Source organism: Phycodurus eques, chromosome 4 (genome assembly GCF_024500275.1).
Source record: "Phycodurus eques isolate BA_2022a chromosome 4, UOR_Pequ_1.1, whole genome shotgun sequence".
Classification (NCBI taxonomy): domain Eukaryota; kingdom Metazoa; phylum Chordata; class Actinopteri; order Syngnathiformes; family Syngnathidae; genus Phycodurus; species Phycodurus eques.
The window spans coordinates 6,450,482-6,470,399 of NC_084528.1; the positions used below are offsets into that span (position 1 = coordinate 6,450,482).

Consider the following 19,918-nt stretch of genomic DNA (forward strand, 5'->3'; position numbering starts at 1 on the left):
GAATGACTATACAATAACATTACAAACAACTCTGATATAAATTTCATTTGAATTTAAATTAAAAGCACTACTCATTAATACTGATTGTAAAATAAGTTAATGTGAAAGTGGCACCAATATTATTCTTGATTCATTTTCTTCTCTTTCTTTTTTAACCAATGGTTTTTGCATGTTTATTTCATAAAACGACAGGAGGAGCCTCTCTTGATTGTCCACAAGCAGTTTTTAGCACTGCGTGATGCACTATTCCAGACACAAACAGTGTACCAAAAGAAATTAGGAAAAAAAAAAAGGGGAAATAAGACGGGGATAAGGAAGAAAGAGGTTCGAGAGGAAGAATCTGTCTTCTCATTTAACATGCTCTGCAGCATGTGATGAACAGTAAAACTTCTTATGGGTAATAAAGTTTGACAGGTTGTTGAACTGGATATCGCAGAGGCGACAGTACTTGCTACTTCCGGAGCCGTTCATCCCTTTATTGGCTGGGGGTGCTGCATCCTCATTTGGGGACTTGGAGGAAGGTGACATGTTCTCGTTGGAGTCTGCTGGGTTCTCCGCGGCCCACGTTGGTGAGGGATTAGTGGCTTGGCCATCTGGCTGGGGCTGATTCTCCTGTTGCGGTGCTGTGCCTGAGCGTTCTTCCGGCTTATGTCCCCCGTTGACGATGACCATGCCTCGGTTTTTGGGCAGTAGGGGGAGAGGCTCCTTGCCAGGATGAGGGCAGCCATTAGCAGCGGGCTGTTGGGTCGCTTCCCTCGTTGTCGCCGCCTCACCTCCGCTTCCTCCCCCGTTAACACTCTGCTCCTGTTCGCTGGCCTCTCCCTGCATCACTGGTCCTCCGCTCACATAGTCGGTCGGCTTTATCCCAAAATACGGCGATATTTGCTCGGAGCCTTTCATCTTCTTTATTGCTCCGGGATAAAGGCAATGGGGCAGATACAGGTTCTTGTTCTCATCTTTTGATGGGATAAGCTGGGGTTCAGCGAAAGGCTTGAGACCCGTCACAGGCCCCAGGTGAGGTGGGAACAGGACTCCATTCTGCACCATCACCTTCCCGTTGGCATTTTTTTCACATTTGCTTGGGCTCTTATCGTAGGGCTCACCAGTGTTGTTAGTGCCTTCGTTCTTCACATCCGGGAACATAGTCGTGTCCAGGCTGCCCGTCTCATTATGTGGATGTGGCTGTTGTGACTTCTGAGCCGTAGCGGCAGCCGTAGCTGGGCAAAAGTTCTGTTTGTGTGCCAAGTAGTTCTCCACTTTATTAAAACTTATTTTACACACTGCACATTCGTGGTAGTCCAACAGTCTTTTCGGAGAGCTACATGTCTTATCGGAGAGAGGTGAACACTTTTTGCTGAGATCAATCGGGGCATCCAACTCATGTGGCTCCGCTGTATTGCATTTGGGGGTCAAAATAGGTTTAGTGACAGTCAGAGAGGCCTCCAGGTGTTTCGGGACCATACCTGGAAAGATGTCGCAGCGGGGCTGGAAACGGTCTCCGAGGCTGTCCACGGCTTCTTGGGACGAACAAGGATTCATAGGATGAACCCCGAGGAAACCCGTCTGTCCCATGGGGGCCCTTTGATGGTCGGGATCGGGGAGACACAACTCGTACATCTTTCTTCGCTTCCGAGTTCTCATGGTCCTCTGCATGGAGGGCACCTTGTTGGTGGACATGCGCTTCATGGGCGGGTCATGACGGGTGGCGCAGTAGTACTGCTTGTGTACCATGAAGGTCTCATGGCGGCTGAAGGTGATATTACAGGCATCGCAGGTCGTCTTGCTCGGGTCGTTGTCGCTCTCCACTAGACCGGTACTCGGGCTTTTCCCCTCGATCTGTTTTCCGTTGAGCCTCTCTTCAACCCCAGTTGGTGTTGAGACCTTCTTCACCTGCCCTGCTGGATCCTTATCAGGCCCTTTGGCCCCAGCATTGATCATGTCCAACATACTGGAGTTCAGGCAGGCTGACTGCATGAGGTGACTGTCGCCTTCAGCAGGGTGGCATCCGGTCAACATGCTAACGGAGGTGTGCCCGCTGTTAGGACTCACTGACTCGGGGACCTTGTCAGAAAGGACAGAGAAGTCGGGTGACTTTGCCATGTGTTGCCAGCGGCTGTTGCAGTAGTGCTTTTTGTGGACCAAATAGTTGTCCAGGTTGCTGAAAGTGATATTGCATTCAAAACAGGTGGCTCCTTTGGGCATAAGCGGGCTGTAGATGACTGGGGGGTAGCTGTTCCCTCCGTGACGTAGTCTCCTGTGAACTAGCTCTGACATTTTAGCTAGAATCTCGGAAGCCTGGGGGACCACTGAAATGTCTTGGGAGAAAGCGAACTGAGACAAGAAGGGGCCCATGGGAAATGTAGGCATGTTATGCTGCACGGGGGAAGAGGCCAGACGGGGGCTCGAGGGCTCCGATTTGATCCGAGTGTAAGAAAAACTTGCTTTGCTGCCTGGGTGGGCATCTCCCTTCTGAGCAGACAGCATGGGCTTTTTCTCGGCCTTGTCGGCCTCTCCGTCTGTGCCGGTCTCCTTGTTGAGGGCCCCTTTGGGACTTCCCAGCAGAGCATCCTTCCTGTTGGCCAGCTCGGTGCAGGCCTGCTGCTGCTGCTGCTGCTGCTGCTGCTGCTGCTGGAGGCTCTCATCAGACCCCCGGGGGGAATGCTCGGTGGCGTCGCCTTCCCTGTGAAGTTTGTTGCCATGTCCGTGTAAGTCCTGATGCTGTAAGAGTTCCCTGTGGCTCTGAAAGCTGATATGGCAGTGATTGCATCTGAAGGCCGCCTGTGACAGGTGAGACATGATGTGATGCTGGAATGTAATAAGAGAATCTGCCGTGTAGTTACAGATTGTGCATTTCAAGCTGGTGCCAGGAGGGAGGCTCTCTTCCATTTTGACACCTGTGAAAAAGATAAAAGGAACAAGCTCTGAATATCGCCTCCCAGTTCTCCTTTAGAGTTAACTGTACAGACCATCAAATAGTCATGCATTATGCCAAGGATATCCCCATGCACTTGATTTTTATTTGCTGAGGGATATATTGTCAACGATGCCAGCTGACAAGAAGATAAGTATATTCTTAAATCCTGCCACTTGCTCCCCTGAAATTGTACATTATTAAAAGAAAACGTTGAAAGGTAGACATCTCCTCGAGACCAAAATACTGTATATTGTCTTTCCTTCTTGATGTGACTCACCACTGTGTGAGGTGGTCAGGTGCATCTCCAGCGCCCTGGCCCCTGAAAAGGTCTTGTTGCATTGTGGGAAGGGGCACATACTGGAGGTCTGGTGGGGTGCGGTGTCACTGTCTTCAACAACCGTCTCAGGTTCCCGTTGCCGCCCACTGCAGTAGTACATCAGATGGGCCTGGAGATTCCTCTCACTGCGAAACCAGATCCCACAAGCTTTGCAGGGGAAGATGTCCTCTGGAGGGGCACAAACGGGAAGAACGTCACCTTTTAGGATACATGCAGTCCTTACATTCACACATCATATAGAAAGGGGTATGATTCCACTTCGACGATCCAGCTTCCCAAAGCTTTTCCTCGAAATTCTTAGCTGCTGCATACCACTGGGTTTGTGCCCTTTCTCAAGGGCAAACAAGAACACTGGACCATCTGCTTACCTCCCTGTTGAGCTGAACCCAGATAGCCCTCGCTAAGTAAACAAACCCACTATTTGCATGAGAGGCCTGTATTTTGCAATTAACACGTTAGTCCGATCCTCCGAGTGTTGATGTGAACCCAAAACTTGAAGGTCGTTGGTTCTTATCTCCAATGCAGAGACTCATCTGGGTTAATCTACGCCTTGTGGAGACGACGCTCCTTGTTAAGCAGGTGACTATGGGCGAGCTGTGTTTGTGTACAAGTGGAAGCACACGTTTGTGTGTGTCTAAACAAAAGCGCATCTCATTGCAGTGCAGTGTACGCGAATGATGGCGCACAGACACTTACTGTTGACAATTGCAGTGGGTAGGATGGAAGCCATTGCAGCCTGCTGCGGCAAGAGCTGGATGCTGTCCAGCAGCCTGGCTGGGTACATGCCCTCGCTCAAAGACATGTGGTTCACTGCCTGCAGACGTGAGTCAAAGTCGACCGCAAACGCCACCAGCTCTTCGCCCTCCATCATGTTCTTGGTGGTGGTGCACCACAGTTGGCCACCTGGACAAAACAGAGACAGCGACAACGTTTAAAAGTGCTTGCTGTGTGAGAAGCTTTATTGCGTGCACAAACAGTAAGTCCGGGTGTAAATGCCAGGGCAATTATGCAACATTTCATCAACTCTGTATGTTGGTTTTGTAATGCATGTCGTTGAAAAAAAAACAAATGCTTAATGTTGATCATCGATGGCCATACTACTCTGAGAACATCCGATCTCGTCTGATGTTGGAAGCTAAGCAGGGTCAGGCCAACTCGGCAAATAGAGAGGGAAAGAAAAAACGTAAATGGCGACCCAAATTAGGAAAAAAGCTGGGAAGAAGAATATTGATAATACTTATAGAACTATTTCAAAGTTTACTTGAAGGTGGGGTTTTTAGTTTAAAAAAAAAAAAGAGTTGAAACAATTTTAAAACTGTTTGTATGACCTGACAGTAGAATATTATTAAAATTATCTTTTGAAAAATCATCCCTCTCTGGCCTCTATGTTATGCCTCTAATTTTATATTATCATTATTTTTAAACTATCATATCAAACACTGTAGACACAGAAGGCGTGACCAACTAGTGTGTCAATCATTGACTCGTGCATACACATGCAGGCACATGCCGCAGCCTCATGCAGACTTTTTTTTATTTAAGAACAAAAGTGAAAAAGAAGGAATTGGACAGCTCTTGACACAAAACAACGGTGTGTGGCTTTAAGGGGAGGACGTGGGGGAAGTGAAGTGAAAATCTTGCTAGCAGTTTAAAAACTGCAAGCGCCACCTTTAAGAATAACTCGGCTCAACGCTACTCGCCTCGATCAAAAGCAATGGAGGAAAACGAGGGCACCCTACTTTTTCTTTTTGAAATGCGGCTGACGGCCACAGTTGAAGAAACACATTTTTATTCAAGAGGGGACCGAGGGCAGCAAGAAAATGGACTCAAAAAAATCGGAGAGTATACTGCAGAGAGAATACTGTAGCGTCAAGACACAGATACGGCACAGTAACCGATAAGCTTAACTTTCCGTTAACTTTGTCATTTCTGGCTGCGTGTCTTTTAAACGTTACAAAGACACACTGTGGTAAAGGCTTTTTTTATTAGTCGTTTACCCTATTAATACCACAATATTAATTAGGGCCCGACCAATTAATCAGCCGGAGGGTTCAATGTCTTTATGTCTCCAAAGTGTTCTCTGCCGATTGACTGTCTGTTGTCCTACTGGAGCGGCTCCAACTATCGGAGACAAATTCTTTGTGCAAAATAAATATGATTCTGATAGCCCTTTTCAAATGAGCAAAAAATGTTTTACTCTACCAAATATTGGAATCGGCATCGGCCTCAAAAAGTCTGTATCGGTCAGAATTCAATCATGTTGACACAGAACCAAACTGAAAGTCAGAATTTGGAACAACAAAATCGGAGCTCCTTAACCAAGAGCTGAGCAAAATCAGCAAACTGGGCTGTTTTCGTGAAGAACACTGAAATACGTCCTCCACATTATTTGATATGTTGTGTTTTGGTTTGAGGCATTGATTTTAAAATCTTCTGAACATATTCATTAAGTCGAAAGGAGGAGGGGGTTGGGGGTGAACGAGCGGGGGTGGAAGAAGCGAAGGGTTTATCGTAGATAATATTTATCTCGGCACATGACAGGTTTTTCAGCTGCACTTCATTTTCCATTGAAGAGATAAAGTTTTTAATGTGACTATTGACAGAAATCTGGCTGGAGAGATAACAACAAACTATGATACGCTCCCAATAAATGGCAGAATTAGGACAGTGTTGCTGTGGAAAGCTGGACAATTAATTAAAGCACGCTGTTAGCTTTCAAAGATGTGCAAACATACCATCGCAGTGTCAGGCTGAGAGGGGACGTGATTTGATGTGGAATAAAAAGAGTCTTGAGGAGGGGGGCTTTGCGGGATGTGGTGAGAAAGCCCTCGCGCACATGTGTAACACTGATTACTCATGTTTACATAAACCCTATAAAACGCTCGGTTTAAAACCACCTCGTAAACAGCATGAAGGTGCTCTAAATGAACACAGTCCACTTCATCCAGGTGGACGTAGAAGTGGTGGAACACTTCAGCATCGCGGCCATATCAATGAATCATGACACGTTTCGAGAAAGACTGGCCCCATTCTCATTTTGACGCAAAATTGAAGGTTTCGCATCCCTGTTTTGATTTAAACCCTCCCTATCTGTAGCATTGAAAATTAGAGCATCACAAAGGTGTCACAGAAGTGAAATGGTCTTAAAATATTCCGCCCTTGCGTGCAGGCTTATTTCCTTTGTGTGAGTGTGTGCGTTTGTGTGTGCAGGCGGGCGTGTGTCAGACGTTTAAATAGCAGTGCCTATCTCTCGGCCAATCAACTGTGACGAGACACACACTTCAGGGCGCTTCACTTCATCGTTTTGATTCTGTCATACCGCACGCTGCCTGGAGAGGTCCTTTGAATTTTTATCTCCTAATTAAAATAACAAAACTCCTCTCTACTGTCTGCCCAAGTTACAATCAAGGTAGATACAAACGGCGACTGACAATGAAGGGGACTATATAACAGCCGTAGCCACAAAAGTTTCTCTCCTCTGTATGGATCGCTTTAGTTACGAGACGCTCATACCTTACAAAGAGAATTATGAAAAAGGGCCCGCGTGCTGAGATACAAATCGGTGTTTTTGGATCAATGGCGATCAAAGACTCTGTAGACGCTGCTCAGCTAAAAGGAGGCAGATTATGCGGAGTGTGTAGAAATGTTTTACTGCTTTTGACAGCAGACTACGCAGTCAGATTGCATCCCTTCAGCCAAGGATGCGACAGATCCATCTGTTGTGTGCACAAATGCTGGGAATGAGTATCAGAACTGGATGTACCACTTTTACGGAGTTGAACAAAACGCAGAGGCAGCATTCTACTGACTGAATATCAAGTCACTTGCAATACGCAATATTATGTGTTGGCACTGCTGGATTGTTGTTTTCAGTACAGTTATACAGTACATACCTGGCTAGAATCCTAGCTACAGTACATACAGTCCATTGACCACCTGCAACATTATGACCACTTGCATTCAACATGAGATCCACTACGAAATCCTGCCTTGGTTTTGCTTGACACTGTATATGAGGTATTTATTGATTGAACAATACAGAATGATGTTTTCATATTTGTATTGCGGATGTAGTTTGCAGCAGTGTCCGTCTTCATAGTACTGTATATTTATTTACACAATAAGGATCAAGGAAAAACAACATCCATCCATCCGTCCATTTTCTGTAGCGCTTATCCGCACCCGTGTCGCGGGCGTGCTTGGAGCACAGTGTTGATGAAAAATGACGGTCCGCCGCCTGCAAAAGACTTCCCGTATTAAAACAGCATTCCATCCAGGTGCAATGTTGTCATTACTAATGTGCTCCCGATAGCTCGTTTGCAAAGATGACGATTTGAAAAACAGGTGAGCCACCCATGACAATAGCGTAATTTGTGTGGAGGAGTGAGGTCGAGAGTTAGCGTGAAAGACCAAACGTGAGTCAAGAAACTGGGCGAAAAGGCTGGGAAAAGTGCAGCTCGTGATTTGCACTTGTTTGCCTCCTAACTGTCTGCACTGAGCTGCCTTTGTGCAGTCGCCAATGCAGTTGGAATGAAGGCTATTGTCTAAATCCTCCTGCAGAGCACCTGATAAAAGAATAAAGAACTATGACATATTCTAAAAACAATGGAGGAATTAAGGAGAGACAATAGGCCAGCTGCCTCATTAAAACAATCAAAACGGCATCCTGTACATGGTCCAGATAATTAAAAACCACTGCTTCCTAAAGTCTCTCAATACCATTTCCACCAGCTCACTGAGGCCCTGAGACTGTAGCTCTGCTGGCTAAATGCCCTCTTCCCTTCTTCTTTTTTGATTAATACTTCATTTGAACACGCAGTCGAAGATGAGCGTACGAGGGAAATTCATGAAACTAATTTATAATGCAAACCCTCCCCCCCCCCCCTCTGTAAGTACTTACGAACTAATCAAACGTCTCAGGATGAATCACTTGGGGCATGTCCCACAAGAGATTTCAAAGTGCAGACATCACAGGGCATTTTGTTTTAATTTCCTCCATTTAAATGACTTTATAAGAAAACGGTTAAATAGAACCGAATAGGTACAGTATCAACGGGGGAGGCAGGGCAAAGTGAGATACATGAGCTGGATGTTTTTATTTTTTGCTTTCCGCAAACAGCTCGGCGCCACCATATCTTAATGAAGTCGCAAACAAATCTCATGCCTTGTGCAAAGCTGCGAGACAACAAAGCGGCAGAAATAACAGAAGGGCTCGGATAATTAAACTGGCCTGAAGACAGGTATTCAAATGTTGGTGTGTAAACAGCACAACTCTTTAATAGTTTAGCTGTAAAATGCGTAGTTAAGCACATCAGCACTTGCCTCTCCCATCTGTCCAAACACATTAACATTGCAGAGGCCGTTACGGATCTGGAGTACAGTCGTACACATGACAGCACGGGCTCAATGGAGCTCAAGGGAAAAGTCGTTCATAACAAGGTACTGGCTGGCGTCAACCTCTCAAAATTAGTCAGAGCGGAGAAGTCAAGTACAGCCAAGGTTGCACAATTTGGAATGTGACCGACATTTGGGGAGGGACGTCAAATCTCGCAAGACCTTAGTTTCAGTGAGCATCAAAGGCATTTACTGTCGGTTTCACGTTTTCTTAAGGCCCGCCGACAGTTCAGTCGGGTCGGCATCGCTCGGTGGGTCGGAGCCTTTACGCTATTTTTTTTCCCTTCTTTTTCCCCCCCCAGTGACTGAAGAAGACCAGGAGTTCCGTTAGTAATTATCCCGTTGACAACACAAATCAACTTTGGTGAAATTACATCTCGGCTATTCTTCAAAGTTCAAGTCTAATGATTTGACATTTGATCATGCGTGGTGACTTGCCTTCAAGAATACTAAAATGCTACTCGAAAACAAGTCAGTAGATTAAATCCAGGTTACATGATGGTGACAGATTGACACTGTACCGGATTATTTCCTAAATTGTTTCCAAGTCAACAATTTTCTTTGTGTCGGCTCTCAGCTCTCGTCTCTATTGGCTGTGCCCTTCCGGCTGGTGGTAATTGTCAAGCCTAAAGCCGTGGTGGGGGCTGTAATTAAAGACCTTACTCTTCTTGTCTTCACATCAGCTCCAACTCCTCCTGGTCGAATGGAAACAAGGCTTTACACACCTACAAATATCGAGCAGCTGCATAGCTGTTCAATGCCAGTTCTTTTGTGTGTTTTTTTTGTGGTTCCATTTAAAATAAAAGGAGGTCAAGTCAACGCCCTATGATTAATAACTAACGGATGGATGACTAATATCTGCAGCCGACAGCAGACGGTGCATTGACAAACTCTAAACAAATCCTCCTCATGAATACTGGTAAATATTGGGATTGTTTGTGGATGGCTCAGTTGCACACATTGGGGTGACTCGTCGCTGTCACGCCACCGTCGCAGTCAGAGCAAGCAGAAAGAAAGTGAGCCCAGTTAGAGACGGGCAAAGATGCCACTCACACACTTTAACTAGTTCACCGTTTCTCAAGTCAAATTTGCCGACTGGTAGTTCACTAAAGCACTGACAGATTGAACTCTGTCCTTGCCAGGTTTAGGACGGCCACTAGGAGGCACTGTTCTCATGCTCAAACTACCGCAAGTGGATGTTGACGCTTGGACGATGCACACATGCCATAACAGCCGTGTGTGTGTGTGTGTGTTTTTTTTTTTTTTTTTTTTTTTTTTTTTAAATAAATGTATTATTTATTTATTTATTTATTTTTGCATCTTTGCTTGTAGTTACTTTATAAAGATCTATTTGTCATGAGAACTGGATCTGGATCAAAAAGGATCCTTCTACACACAGTTTGGAACTGGAGACTACGTATAACATGAGGTTTATTTCTTTTTTAATTGATCTTACTGAATTCCTAAATAGATAAATGCTTCACATTTCAATTTGATTTCAACATTAAAGCGGACACGCGCACACACACGTGCACACACACGCACAGACACATTATTATTATTATTATTGTTAAATATGTGTTTACAGACGCGCAGCTTGCCATGCCTCCACAAATGCCCAGTCCAGGCAAATTTTAGCAGGCAAATTTTAGCATCAAGGATTTATGTAGACGTAGCTAGTACTGAGAGCTAATGGTTGGCCTTTTGTGCGAATAACATGCAAGGTCACAATGTGCAAATTAAAGTTAGGGAGAAGACACATACACATGCCTCTTTATAGTACACACTCATAACCAATTCACACTTTATACATATATATGTATATATATATATATATATATATAAAGTCTGCAAAAGACATTGTGATTAATTGTTTAAGTGATTAAAAGAAGACAATTGAGCACGGATGTGATTCAGTAAACGATTCAAATGAAATTTGACACTGAAACTCAAACACGTTTTTCAGTCTCGTCTCTGGAAATGTTCTGCACAGCCAGAACAATTGCTTGCCTGCTAATAGTGTTCTCATAATTCTGAAGGAGAACATAACAGACATGTCAATTTGAATCTATTTTGCTCTATTAGAGTGCAAACAACTCAAGGATTTCTAGTCTAATTTGTCAGATAAAAATACTTTTCTCCAATATTACATTTAATTGAAAACGGAATAGTTCACACTTTAAGCATCGTCAATTTATGACGATCTCAAGAGGAAACCTTTTCAGGATGCTACTTGGCTGGATTTATTACAATTATTTTCTTGTTTTATTTTTCAAAGCAAATGACTTGTTCTCGCTGCACATGCGATAAAAGACGGCAATTTAAACGGTGTGTTAAAAAGGATTCTGTGCTGTCAGTCAGACAATACAAGTTACGGATTTCTACACTGCAAACTGCTTCCTCTCTCTCTCTCACACACACACACACACACACACATGCACACAAACAGAAAAAAAACAGTTGAAGCAAAGCTTTGGCTGGCTCCTCCACCACACTCTGTTTTGCATTCTTCTTTTTTGGACAGGTCCGTCCCATTGAGAACTCTATTAAGCATCCTTCTCTGCGGGTAGTTCCGCTCGTGTCCTGGTTGTGGCTAGTCGACATGTGTTTACCGCGGCCCCTGCTGGGGCGGCAGGCTCGTCGGAAACCTGTCCAGACCAAGCCACACTAATGGGACCAAAAGACCCCTCATTGACGGGGGAAGATTTGATTGACTACCGACGTAGCTCCAGCTGTGGCCCCCATCGACCCCCCTTACTCATCATGGCTCGGTGGAAGCATGTGAAGTGCTCAAGTCGGCGATTTTTTTGTTGTTTTTTTTTTTTTATTCTGGGAGAGCAGCAAAGCCACTGCCACGTGCCTCAGTGTCTTCTCCAACATGGCTCCGGCCCTACACCACATGGGCTGGCTGGCCAGTCTGCGTGTGTGTTAGGGGGGGGTATGTGTGGGGGTGTACGGTGGATGCCAGCCTAATGCAAATGCTCGCCGTTTAAAAACTGGGAGCCTATCGCTTGCCTTGTCTGTCCCCCTTGGAGAGGTCTACTTTTGGCCTTCTGGTGCTGGCAGTAATTTTCTTACTCCCCAGAAGGACTGAGCCACAAAGATGCACCTGTCATCCACTTTGGAAGTCATGCATTATTGTTCTGGTCGTGAAGATTGGAATGAACTCCCTGAATGTGTTCATTCATGTTGATTTGGTCTTAAAAATAACAGTTTATATTCTATTCAAAAGCACAGCCATTGTAATATATGAGAATGTCCTCTCCTGTATATCTGCACCCACTCTAATTCTACATATTGCTTAGTATGTGATCATTACAATTTTCTGTCAGTTTGTAAGGAAAGGAAATAATTCGGGGCCTAATTGCGTCCATCACAATGTGTCTCGGTAGCTGCTGTATTGGGGTGCACACTCGCTGCCCTAGCTCATTGCCATTCAGTCGTCCTGGCAAGCCCCCACGCTGCCCCAGGTATCACCACGCGGCCATCTGGAGCCGACATCTGTCTCTCTATTGATCACAAGGGTTTAGCACTTGATCAAACAGACTGCGACAGGAAATTGCTCTTTTCCCCATTGAAAAGGCCAAACGCCTGTGTGAGGGTAATCGAGTGGAACTCCGATGCAGTAGCAGGGCAGTGGGCATGTGGGCGGGCACGGCCGCAGCCACCGCTGAGGTGTTCAAACCTAATGCATCATCACCAACATCCTGTTTGCAACCCTACGGTTTCAGGTTTGATCCAGTCCGTAGCTTCACAATTTGAGTCCCCTTTTGGAACACGTACAGACCTGATCTGTGCCCTCATCAATGAGATGACAAAAACTCATTAGGTATCTTAATAAAAAGAGATAGTTCTTGAAGTAAAAATATGTCTAGGGTGCAGTTTGGCAGATAAAAAATAAAAATATATATATATTTATATGAGATTTTTATATATATATACATATATATATATATATATATATGTTATATCTATATTCAACATCGATGATATTGTTACAATTCTATTAACTTTCTGTCAGACCTGTTTCTACACTAATTTGAAAAACAACATTAGTTTTAATAAACAACTCAAAACACACCATATATTTTTCCCATAACCGTGAATTATTCATATAGCAATTACAGTTAGCAATAATATAACATCAGATTAAATGGAATAACAAAAACATAAAGTTTTAAATTTTAGTCATCCACAATAAGTATATTTTCCTACATAATGCTTATTGATTGAACAAAATGAAATACACTTCTTTTGATAACGGTAAAGACAAACGCGCATTACAGTAAAGACATCAACATTTTCCGAAAAATGCAATAATTTAGATGTGTTACCCTTCAAACTGCGAGTACAAGTGCATGAATGATCCTAACTACTAATTAAACCCATTGGAGTCTTGTCTTTGTACAATTGTAATAACGGTAAAAACAGTTACAACACTCACAAATGTATACATATTCATTCATATCGCAGAAATAATATTTTGCGGTCTGTGAATTGTGTGAATGCCAAAATGCTGCCTTACCCTAGCACTTCAGCTCACAGATCCCTCTGGTGTAACATAATGAGACTGAAAAGTTTGAAAAATGCTACTTTAAAATATTCCTTTTTTTTTTTTAAAGAAACAATTATGACCTTTTGATGGATAACAACTGCCAATAATTCAAATACTCATATCACTAAAGTGAAAAGATTTTCAAAAGGCAATTCAGTGGGCTGTGTCTCTACTGTACTGAGTGAGGTATTGATGTATTTATATCGTAATGACCCCTATTTCGGCGTATGTACACTGTAAGTGCAAATTTAACAGTTTTCAAAATAAGTATTTATAAACTAATGTCACGAAAACCATTTGCGCAGTTATTGTTCCAATTTTTAATACTGAAAACAATTTCAGTAAAAAAGTCTAAATTGCCTGCAGGTGTGAATGTGAGTTCAAACGGTTGTTTGTCTGCGATTGGCCGGTGACCGGTTCAGGGTGTACCCCGCCTCTCGCCCAGAGTCACCTGGAATAGGCTCCAGCGCGCCCGCGACCCTCGTGAGGATAAGCGGTACGGAAAATAAAACGGACGGATTCTAGTGCTAGACTGCCCTCCAATAAAGCCAAAATGAACTAAGCTGCTGCACTGGGTATCACCGGTGGAGTCCTACACACTATTGACGGCTGAATGTTTATTCCACGCAGTAGTGGCTCTCAGCGCTCCGGCATGCTTTCCAGGAACTCAGTCATGAACATCATGTTTCGCGAGTAGGCCCGATTTCATACTGAAGGTGACATTTATTCAGCATTGTAGAACATATTTAATTGTTGCTGCAGAAAGAAAGATATGTTTCCTGTTGCCTACAGTGGTGGGATTGTCCTTTGGAATATGATGCAAATTTGGGATGAAGAAACTAATTCCTTCCTTGCACCTCTGAACACCCCCTCCGCCTCCTTCCCTCAATTCTCCGCCAGCCTCCATCCTCCCCAGACACGAGGATTCTGATTAATCGTGTGACCGCCCCTCGTTTTGCATTTTACACAATCTCGCAGTGCCACGGTGAGATGCGGGAGGTGTTTCGCCACTTTTGGCAAGCTGAAAAGATGTAGCCCAAGGAAGAACCAGTTGAAAGTATAAGGGGGAAAAAAATATGACCAGGGGACGTGATAAAAAATTATCAGCAAGTGTGTTTTCCTGTTTGGTTTTAATCTACATTTAATTAAATTCTTATCTGGTGTGTGCTTATGGCTGCATTTGAATGGCGAGGCTGCATTCATTATGAATGGTAAAACTGAACTTGGTACTTTGTGTGTGGCCCAATAAAGGAAGCGGGCCCTTATTGCAGTGCATGCTCAAGCTCCGACAGACGTGCGGGGGAAAAAAAAAAAAGTCAATTAAGATCGGTCTTTAAATGACTGCTGTATCAAAACAAGAGGCGGGAGCATGCGCCATAATAGAATCCCAACAGGGGAGAGAATACATCCGACTTCTGTTAATAAATATCCCACGGCCGATTATAGTAGCCTGTTTATGGAATGAGCTAAGTTATTGCACGATCGATTTATTAAAAGGTCACGATCGTTCCTAATCGATAGTAAAGGGGTACACGCTTCTATGAATACAGAGGTCAATGATAGCGGTCGCTAAGGTCAATGGCAGAGGATGGAGGTGATATGCACAACAAAGTACAGCGATACATTCCCAGCAGAGAAAAGCATTCTCCCACGTTCTGTAATGATAGTGACAAAAGACAGCTTAGAACAAGCAGGAGGCACTTGGCGAGCAAAGAACAATATCTCATAGGCAGCACCCCCGAAAACCGTTGAAAAAGACCCTGAGCTGATACAACAAAGTTGGGCGGTGGCAAAATCCCTAAATCTTCCCGTTTGCTTATTCTGAGCAGTGTAGGGAGAGGAGAAGCTCCCTGCCGCCTGCCCCTGTTTACAGAGCCGTTTTCATCTCTAGGCCTCGCTCATCCACGGCACTGACACGCGGTGTCGATAATATTTGGGGTCCGCTTTTGCATCGAGCTGGGAGTCTTTGTGTGTTTGTCGGTGCGTACGTGTCGGGGGGTTAGGGCATTGAGGATCGGCAGATGAATGACTTTGGTGCGTCAGGGAGGGATCACAGTAGATAATCGCACCTGACTGCTGTGCTGCAGCGCATGGATCTGGTCTTTAAAATAATGTTGGCAGTCAAGCCCCTCTACAGCTTTTCACAGGTTATCTTCTGTATTTTATGTTTGCTGCTTAAATCTTAACAGGACACAAGTGGCTCGGGTGAGCAAATATGTCTGGGGTCGGGTGAAGCGGACTGGAAATGTCATTGTGAGGGGTTAAGATTAGCCATTGCTGGGCGGGGATCTGAAACTCTTCGAAATGAATGGCATTCATTCGCGGAACGCCGTATTTAACCTTAGCAGGCGGGATTTCCTTTAGAGGGAATGTCGTGTCATCAAGCTGACCTCTCGTTATCCACGGACATGAACTCAAACACAAGCCAAATACAACATTTCTCCAAGCAGATTTAAATACACACCACTACTGAGACACAGACAGTGTGAGTATAGCGCGACATAAATTCCAATATCATAAATACTACTATCACACAAACAGCGAGGCCATAAAGTACTGCTGCCTGTGTCTGGGACTATAAACCTCTGGCGTTACTCACCGGGAATAAACACACATGCACAATTTACTGCGCGAGATCCCCTCTTTGTTTATCTTTTAAATAACCACAGTTTATCACCCCTCTGCATAAGCAAATTACATGCAATGTGTGTTGTTTTAACATTTGATATGCTGTCCAGAAGATTCATTCCTCCCCATGAATTCAATTGTCTTTGCAATATCCCGCTGCCATAGGCATCGGGCCCCATCACCTGTGCGTTATCACTGGCCATCCTGTTCGGGAGCCCTTGAAACGGTGCCACTGCATTGACTCTCTGTTAACAGGAGGTCTCTGAACTTCTCGCGCTTGACGGCGGCCGCTGGAAATTACGCTAACAACTAATTAACATCATAAAGCATGTTTAAATGGATGGACGACACCCGCAACCTTCATTTGCACATGCTAAAATTACCTGTGCTTTTACTTTTGCAGATAACATGGATTTAGAAAAATATATTGACATTTCTCTGTCGGATTGGTGCCACTAGGTGTCCTTTAGTGTGTTGTGCAAAAAGCCGACAGGACGATATAATAATTGTCAAAACAGGGCGCTGGCCAAATTCCTAAAGCTGTTTTTTTCCCCCTCGATTTTCCTTTTGAAGAAGGAAGGTGTATGTGAACCTTGAAAGAGTGCACAGCCATTTACCGGGCCTGAAATAACACATTCCATTTCTAATTTATATTTGAATATAAAATATTTCCAGGTATGCAGCGGACATGGACTTCCAGTTGCTGGTCCGAATAACAAAGTGCTGCCTGCCAATCCGAGACACTTTGCTGGCTGGCTGAACTAAGCTGGTTTAGAGTGACAAGCAGGAGGAAGCTTCCTTCTCTGGAGTTTTCCACGGGTCCCCCAAGCCCCTTGCCACTGAGCCTTGCAGCCTGAGAAGATGACCATGATATCGTCAAGAGTCCCTGTTCTTTGAAAGTGTGTCTGAAGCAGCAGGCAACCTTCGCGGGCAAGACACTAACACACTCCCCGCTCATTACACAGCCACATTAACGGCTACAGCAGTAATACCGCTTTAATCTTCTCCAAATCATTATAAATGTCAAGTCAGGGCCAGGGACTTCCTAGTCTACGACTCCAATGGCTGAGCCTGCTCGCCCTATTTGCTGAATTGGCTGTACGTATGCTGCCAGATCCCCTGAAACTTTCCACCCTTTTGTTCCAACAGTCAATGCAACATTAACATAGCCTTTGAAATCGTCTCCATTCCCTTCCCCCAAAAGGCCCGAAACAGCTAAATATGAAAACAGATGATACCACTACACTTGTACATAGCCCACCCGTAGCCCCCCCACACTCTTTTCCTGTGGCTCCCTTAATGAGACGCAACATCCCTGTCTCACCACTGAAGGATCCACACATTCTGTGTGATAGAGAGACTGCGGCTGTTTATTAATAATGAATTTGGGTGTTTGCATGTGGAATGTTATCAGCTCCCACACAATCCCACCAATAGTTTGCCCTGATGGGGTAGCTGGGTTGCTCATTAGCAGAACATATTTAATCCAGAAGTTTCTTATCAAATGTCACACCTGCATCTCTAAATGGCATTTTCACATTCATTCGCCTGTATTTGGGAGATGAGGCTCCAAGGTGCTTTGCAGAGATTAAGAAGGAGAGAGAGTGCAAGCTTATTTTATCATTTAGCGGGTCTGGAAGGAATCCAAGGAGTTTTTGTCTTGTTGTTGTAATTAGAAAGCCTTTTAAGTGATAACGCCTGCAACGGAATATGAATATGTAGCGATCAGGCCGGTCCCCGCTCTCACTTCTCTTCTCTTGGCTTTTTCTAAATTGTTGAATGCAGAGTTTTTGTCCGATGTACAACAAGGATTAACTCAGAAGTTTCTGAAGTTGAATGAAAAATTTGAATGGACACACTTTCGTGGGCCTCACTCTGACTTGTTTTGTTTCCTGCATGGGAATGGACATTGCGTCAGTGCAAATTTGGTTCTTAAACCATGAGCCAAGAGAACGGACTTGTCACATTAGGTTTTAGCTGCAAAATGGCGTTCACAATAACCAAACAAAGAGTCGTCATGATATAACAGTGATCTTTGATGAATAAAGGGCCTCGGATATTGCCGTAAAATAAGTCTTTGCCCCCACTTCAAATTCTTTTTTTGTTTTTTTTTGTTTGCATAGTTTTACCACTTAAATGTTTTAGATCATCAAACAAATGTACATTTTAGACAAAGATAACCCAAGTAAACATAAAATGGGTCAGGGGGATCCTGATTCAGCATTTTCAGGGGCATTTCTGCCACTCAGAGGGCACTTTTTGCTGTACACGTATAGGGGTACATAGGGCAAAAAAAGGGTTAAAAAAGGGGCACACTGGGTAAAAAGTGGGGTGAGCCGTGCCCCCCAGGCACCCCCGGTTCCGCCGCCTCTGCTTGCTGGTGTGTTTTGGATCGTTGTCCTGCTGCAGTAACCTCGTGTGCTTCAGGTTGAGGTCACAAACTGATCACCGACCATTCTCCTTTGGATTTTTTTTGGGGGGGGATCTTAAACAATAAAGCAGGGAAACTAATGTATGCAAAAAAAAAAAAGAATAATTTGAGAAGGGGCATCCAGTATATTTTTTTCACAGCACTGTTGTTCATTTTCAGGATAGAAAATAGAGAAAGTATTTAGTCCTTCTTTCAGTTGTCACATATAGTCCTAGCGTATATCCAGAAATACAGCTGGCCATCAGGCCAGATAAGTACAAAACTGAGAAGTATTGATCCAGTAATAGTGGTTCACGCTTTGACTCTGACACCTTAACCCTGCAGACATAATGTCATAGCCTCTTATCCTTTCCTCTTAACACAACCTGCTTATCTGCCACAGGCTGTCACCTGTAGTAATACGCTTCTCAAAAGCTCCCCTAAATCACAGAAATCATTGCGCTTTCAGACATTATTTATTTTTCTTCTTCTTAAAAGTGAATCATGACGTACAGTTCGGTTAAAGGTTGTTGCTTTGTCCCTGCTACCCTCCCCACCACCCTCTTCTATCCAGACCCACAAGCACTTTCCATCAAGGTAATTCCATTTTATAACATTGGGAGAGCTACTACACAGCAATTACTATGTTCGGTCTGTGTAATTGTGTAGGCTTACAGCGCATGACAAATATCGTCAAGCTAGACCCAGCACAGTGATCCCACCTGCATGCTGCTTTAGACATTTTCATTAATTGAAATCGTCACTGTGTAACCGTTCAGTACTACACTCTGGCAGGTATGAATGAAGGCTGCCAGAGCTTAATTACTCTGCAGCTAAATATGCATTGTCGAAACTCCAAATGTCAAGCTTTATATCTGCTACAAATCACTAGTTTAATAAAGTGGGAGTGATAATTAGTGCGCACCAAAGCATCAAAATATTAATGAAAACTACAAGCACGAGTCTAAACATTCTTGTCAAATACAAAAGGCTGTAAATGATCAAGATAAGCTGCAAAGTTTTTGAGAGCAGCTAAGCCATTGCTTAGGAATGTCAAACGTCGACACTGTATGCAAATTGTATTTATTATCTCGGAGGTAGTACAGATCCTGCCTTGGTTTGGCTGATGCAGCCCACAGCAACTTCTAAGCAAGGTTTAAGCACAAGGGGGTCTAATTAGCTCTCCGAGGGCTGCAGTTAGTGGTGCACCTTTCACAACTGCCGTTGGGAAGTTGGAAACTAATCTTGGAGGCCTCCGTATGTTGCCCGCGAGGCCTTGGAGACCGATCTTGTGTGCTTTTTGAGACACTTCCAAAATGGGAAACCCACATTGTGGTGTTTTCATCACAATTAAATGTCTAAGAATCTGGGTTGTTCGATACCTTTAAAAAATTTTTTAATTGTATTTAATTTAATTAATTTAATCTTTAATTGTGGACATTCAACTCAAAACCTGTTGACACTAACCTTAGAATATTTGATTCCTTCTACATTTCATGATTTGTTTTTGTTGACTTGGTTTTCATTCGATTGAGTTTGTTTCATGTTTTTAAAGTTTTCCTGTGTCCCATGTTAATGTTTCGTCTGCCGGTTTGGTTTTCATCTCCACCTGTTCTCGTCAGCCCTCTGCCTCGTGTTCGGCCTGAATCAGACTACAAGACAACTTTGGTATTTCACGAT

The 19,918-nt window shown here is 44.0% G+C and overlaps 1 protein-coding gene across 1 annotated transcript in view; it reads right to left on the reverse strand.

The window, feature by feature from the left end:
- Nucleotides 1-310: 310 nt before the first annotated feature.
- Nucleotides 311-19,918, reverse strand: part of zfpm2a (zinc finger protein, FOG family member 2a) — a 141,496-nt gene continuing 121,888 nt past the window's right edge. The window contains exons 6-8 of the mRNA XM_061675517.1: nucleotides 3,948-4,154; nucleotides 3,192-3,419; nucleotides 311-2,894 (exon numbers count right to left, since the gene is read on the reverse strand). Coding sequence (XP_061531501.1) covers nucleotides 349-2,894; nucleotides 3,192-3,419; nucleotides 3,948-4,154 — 2,981 coding nt within the window. The 3' untranslated portion in view covers nucleotides 311-348. The remainder of the gene's footprint in view (nucleotides 2,895-3,191; nucleotides 3,420-3,947; nucleotides 4,155-19,918) is intronic.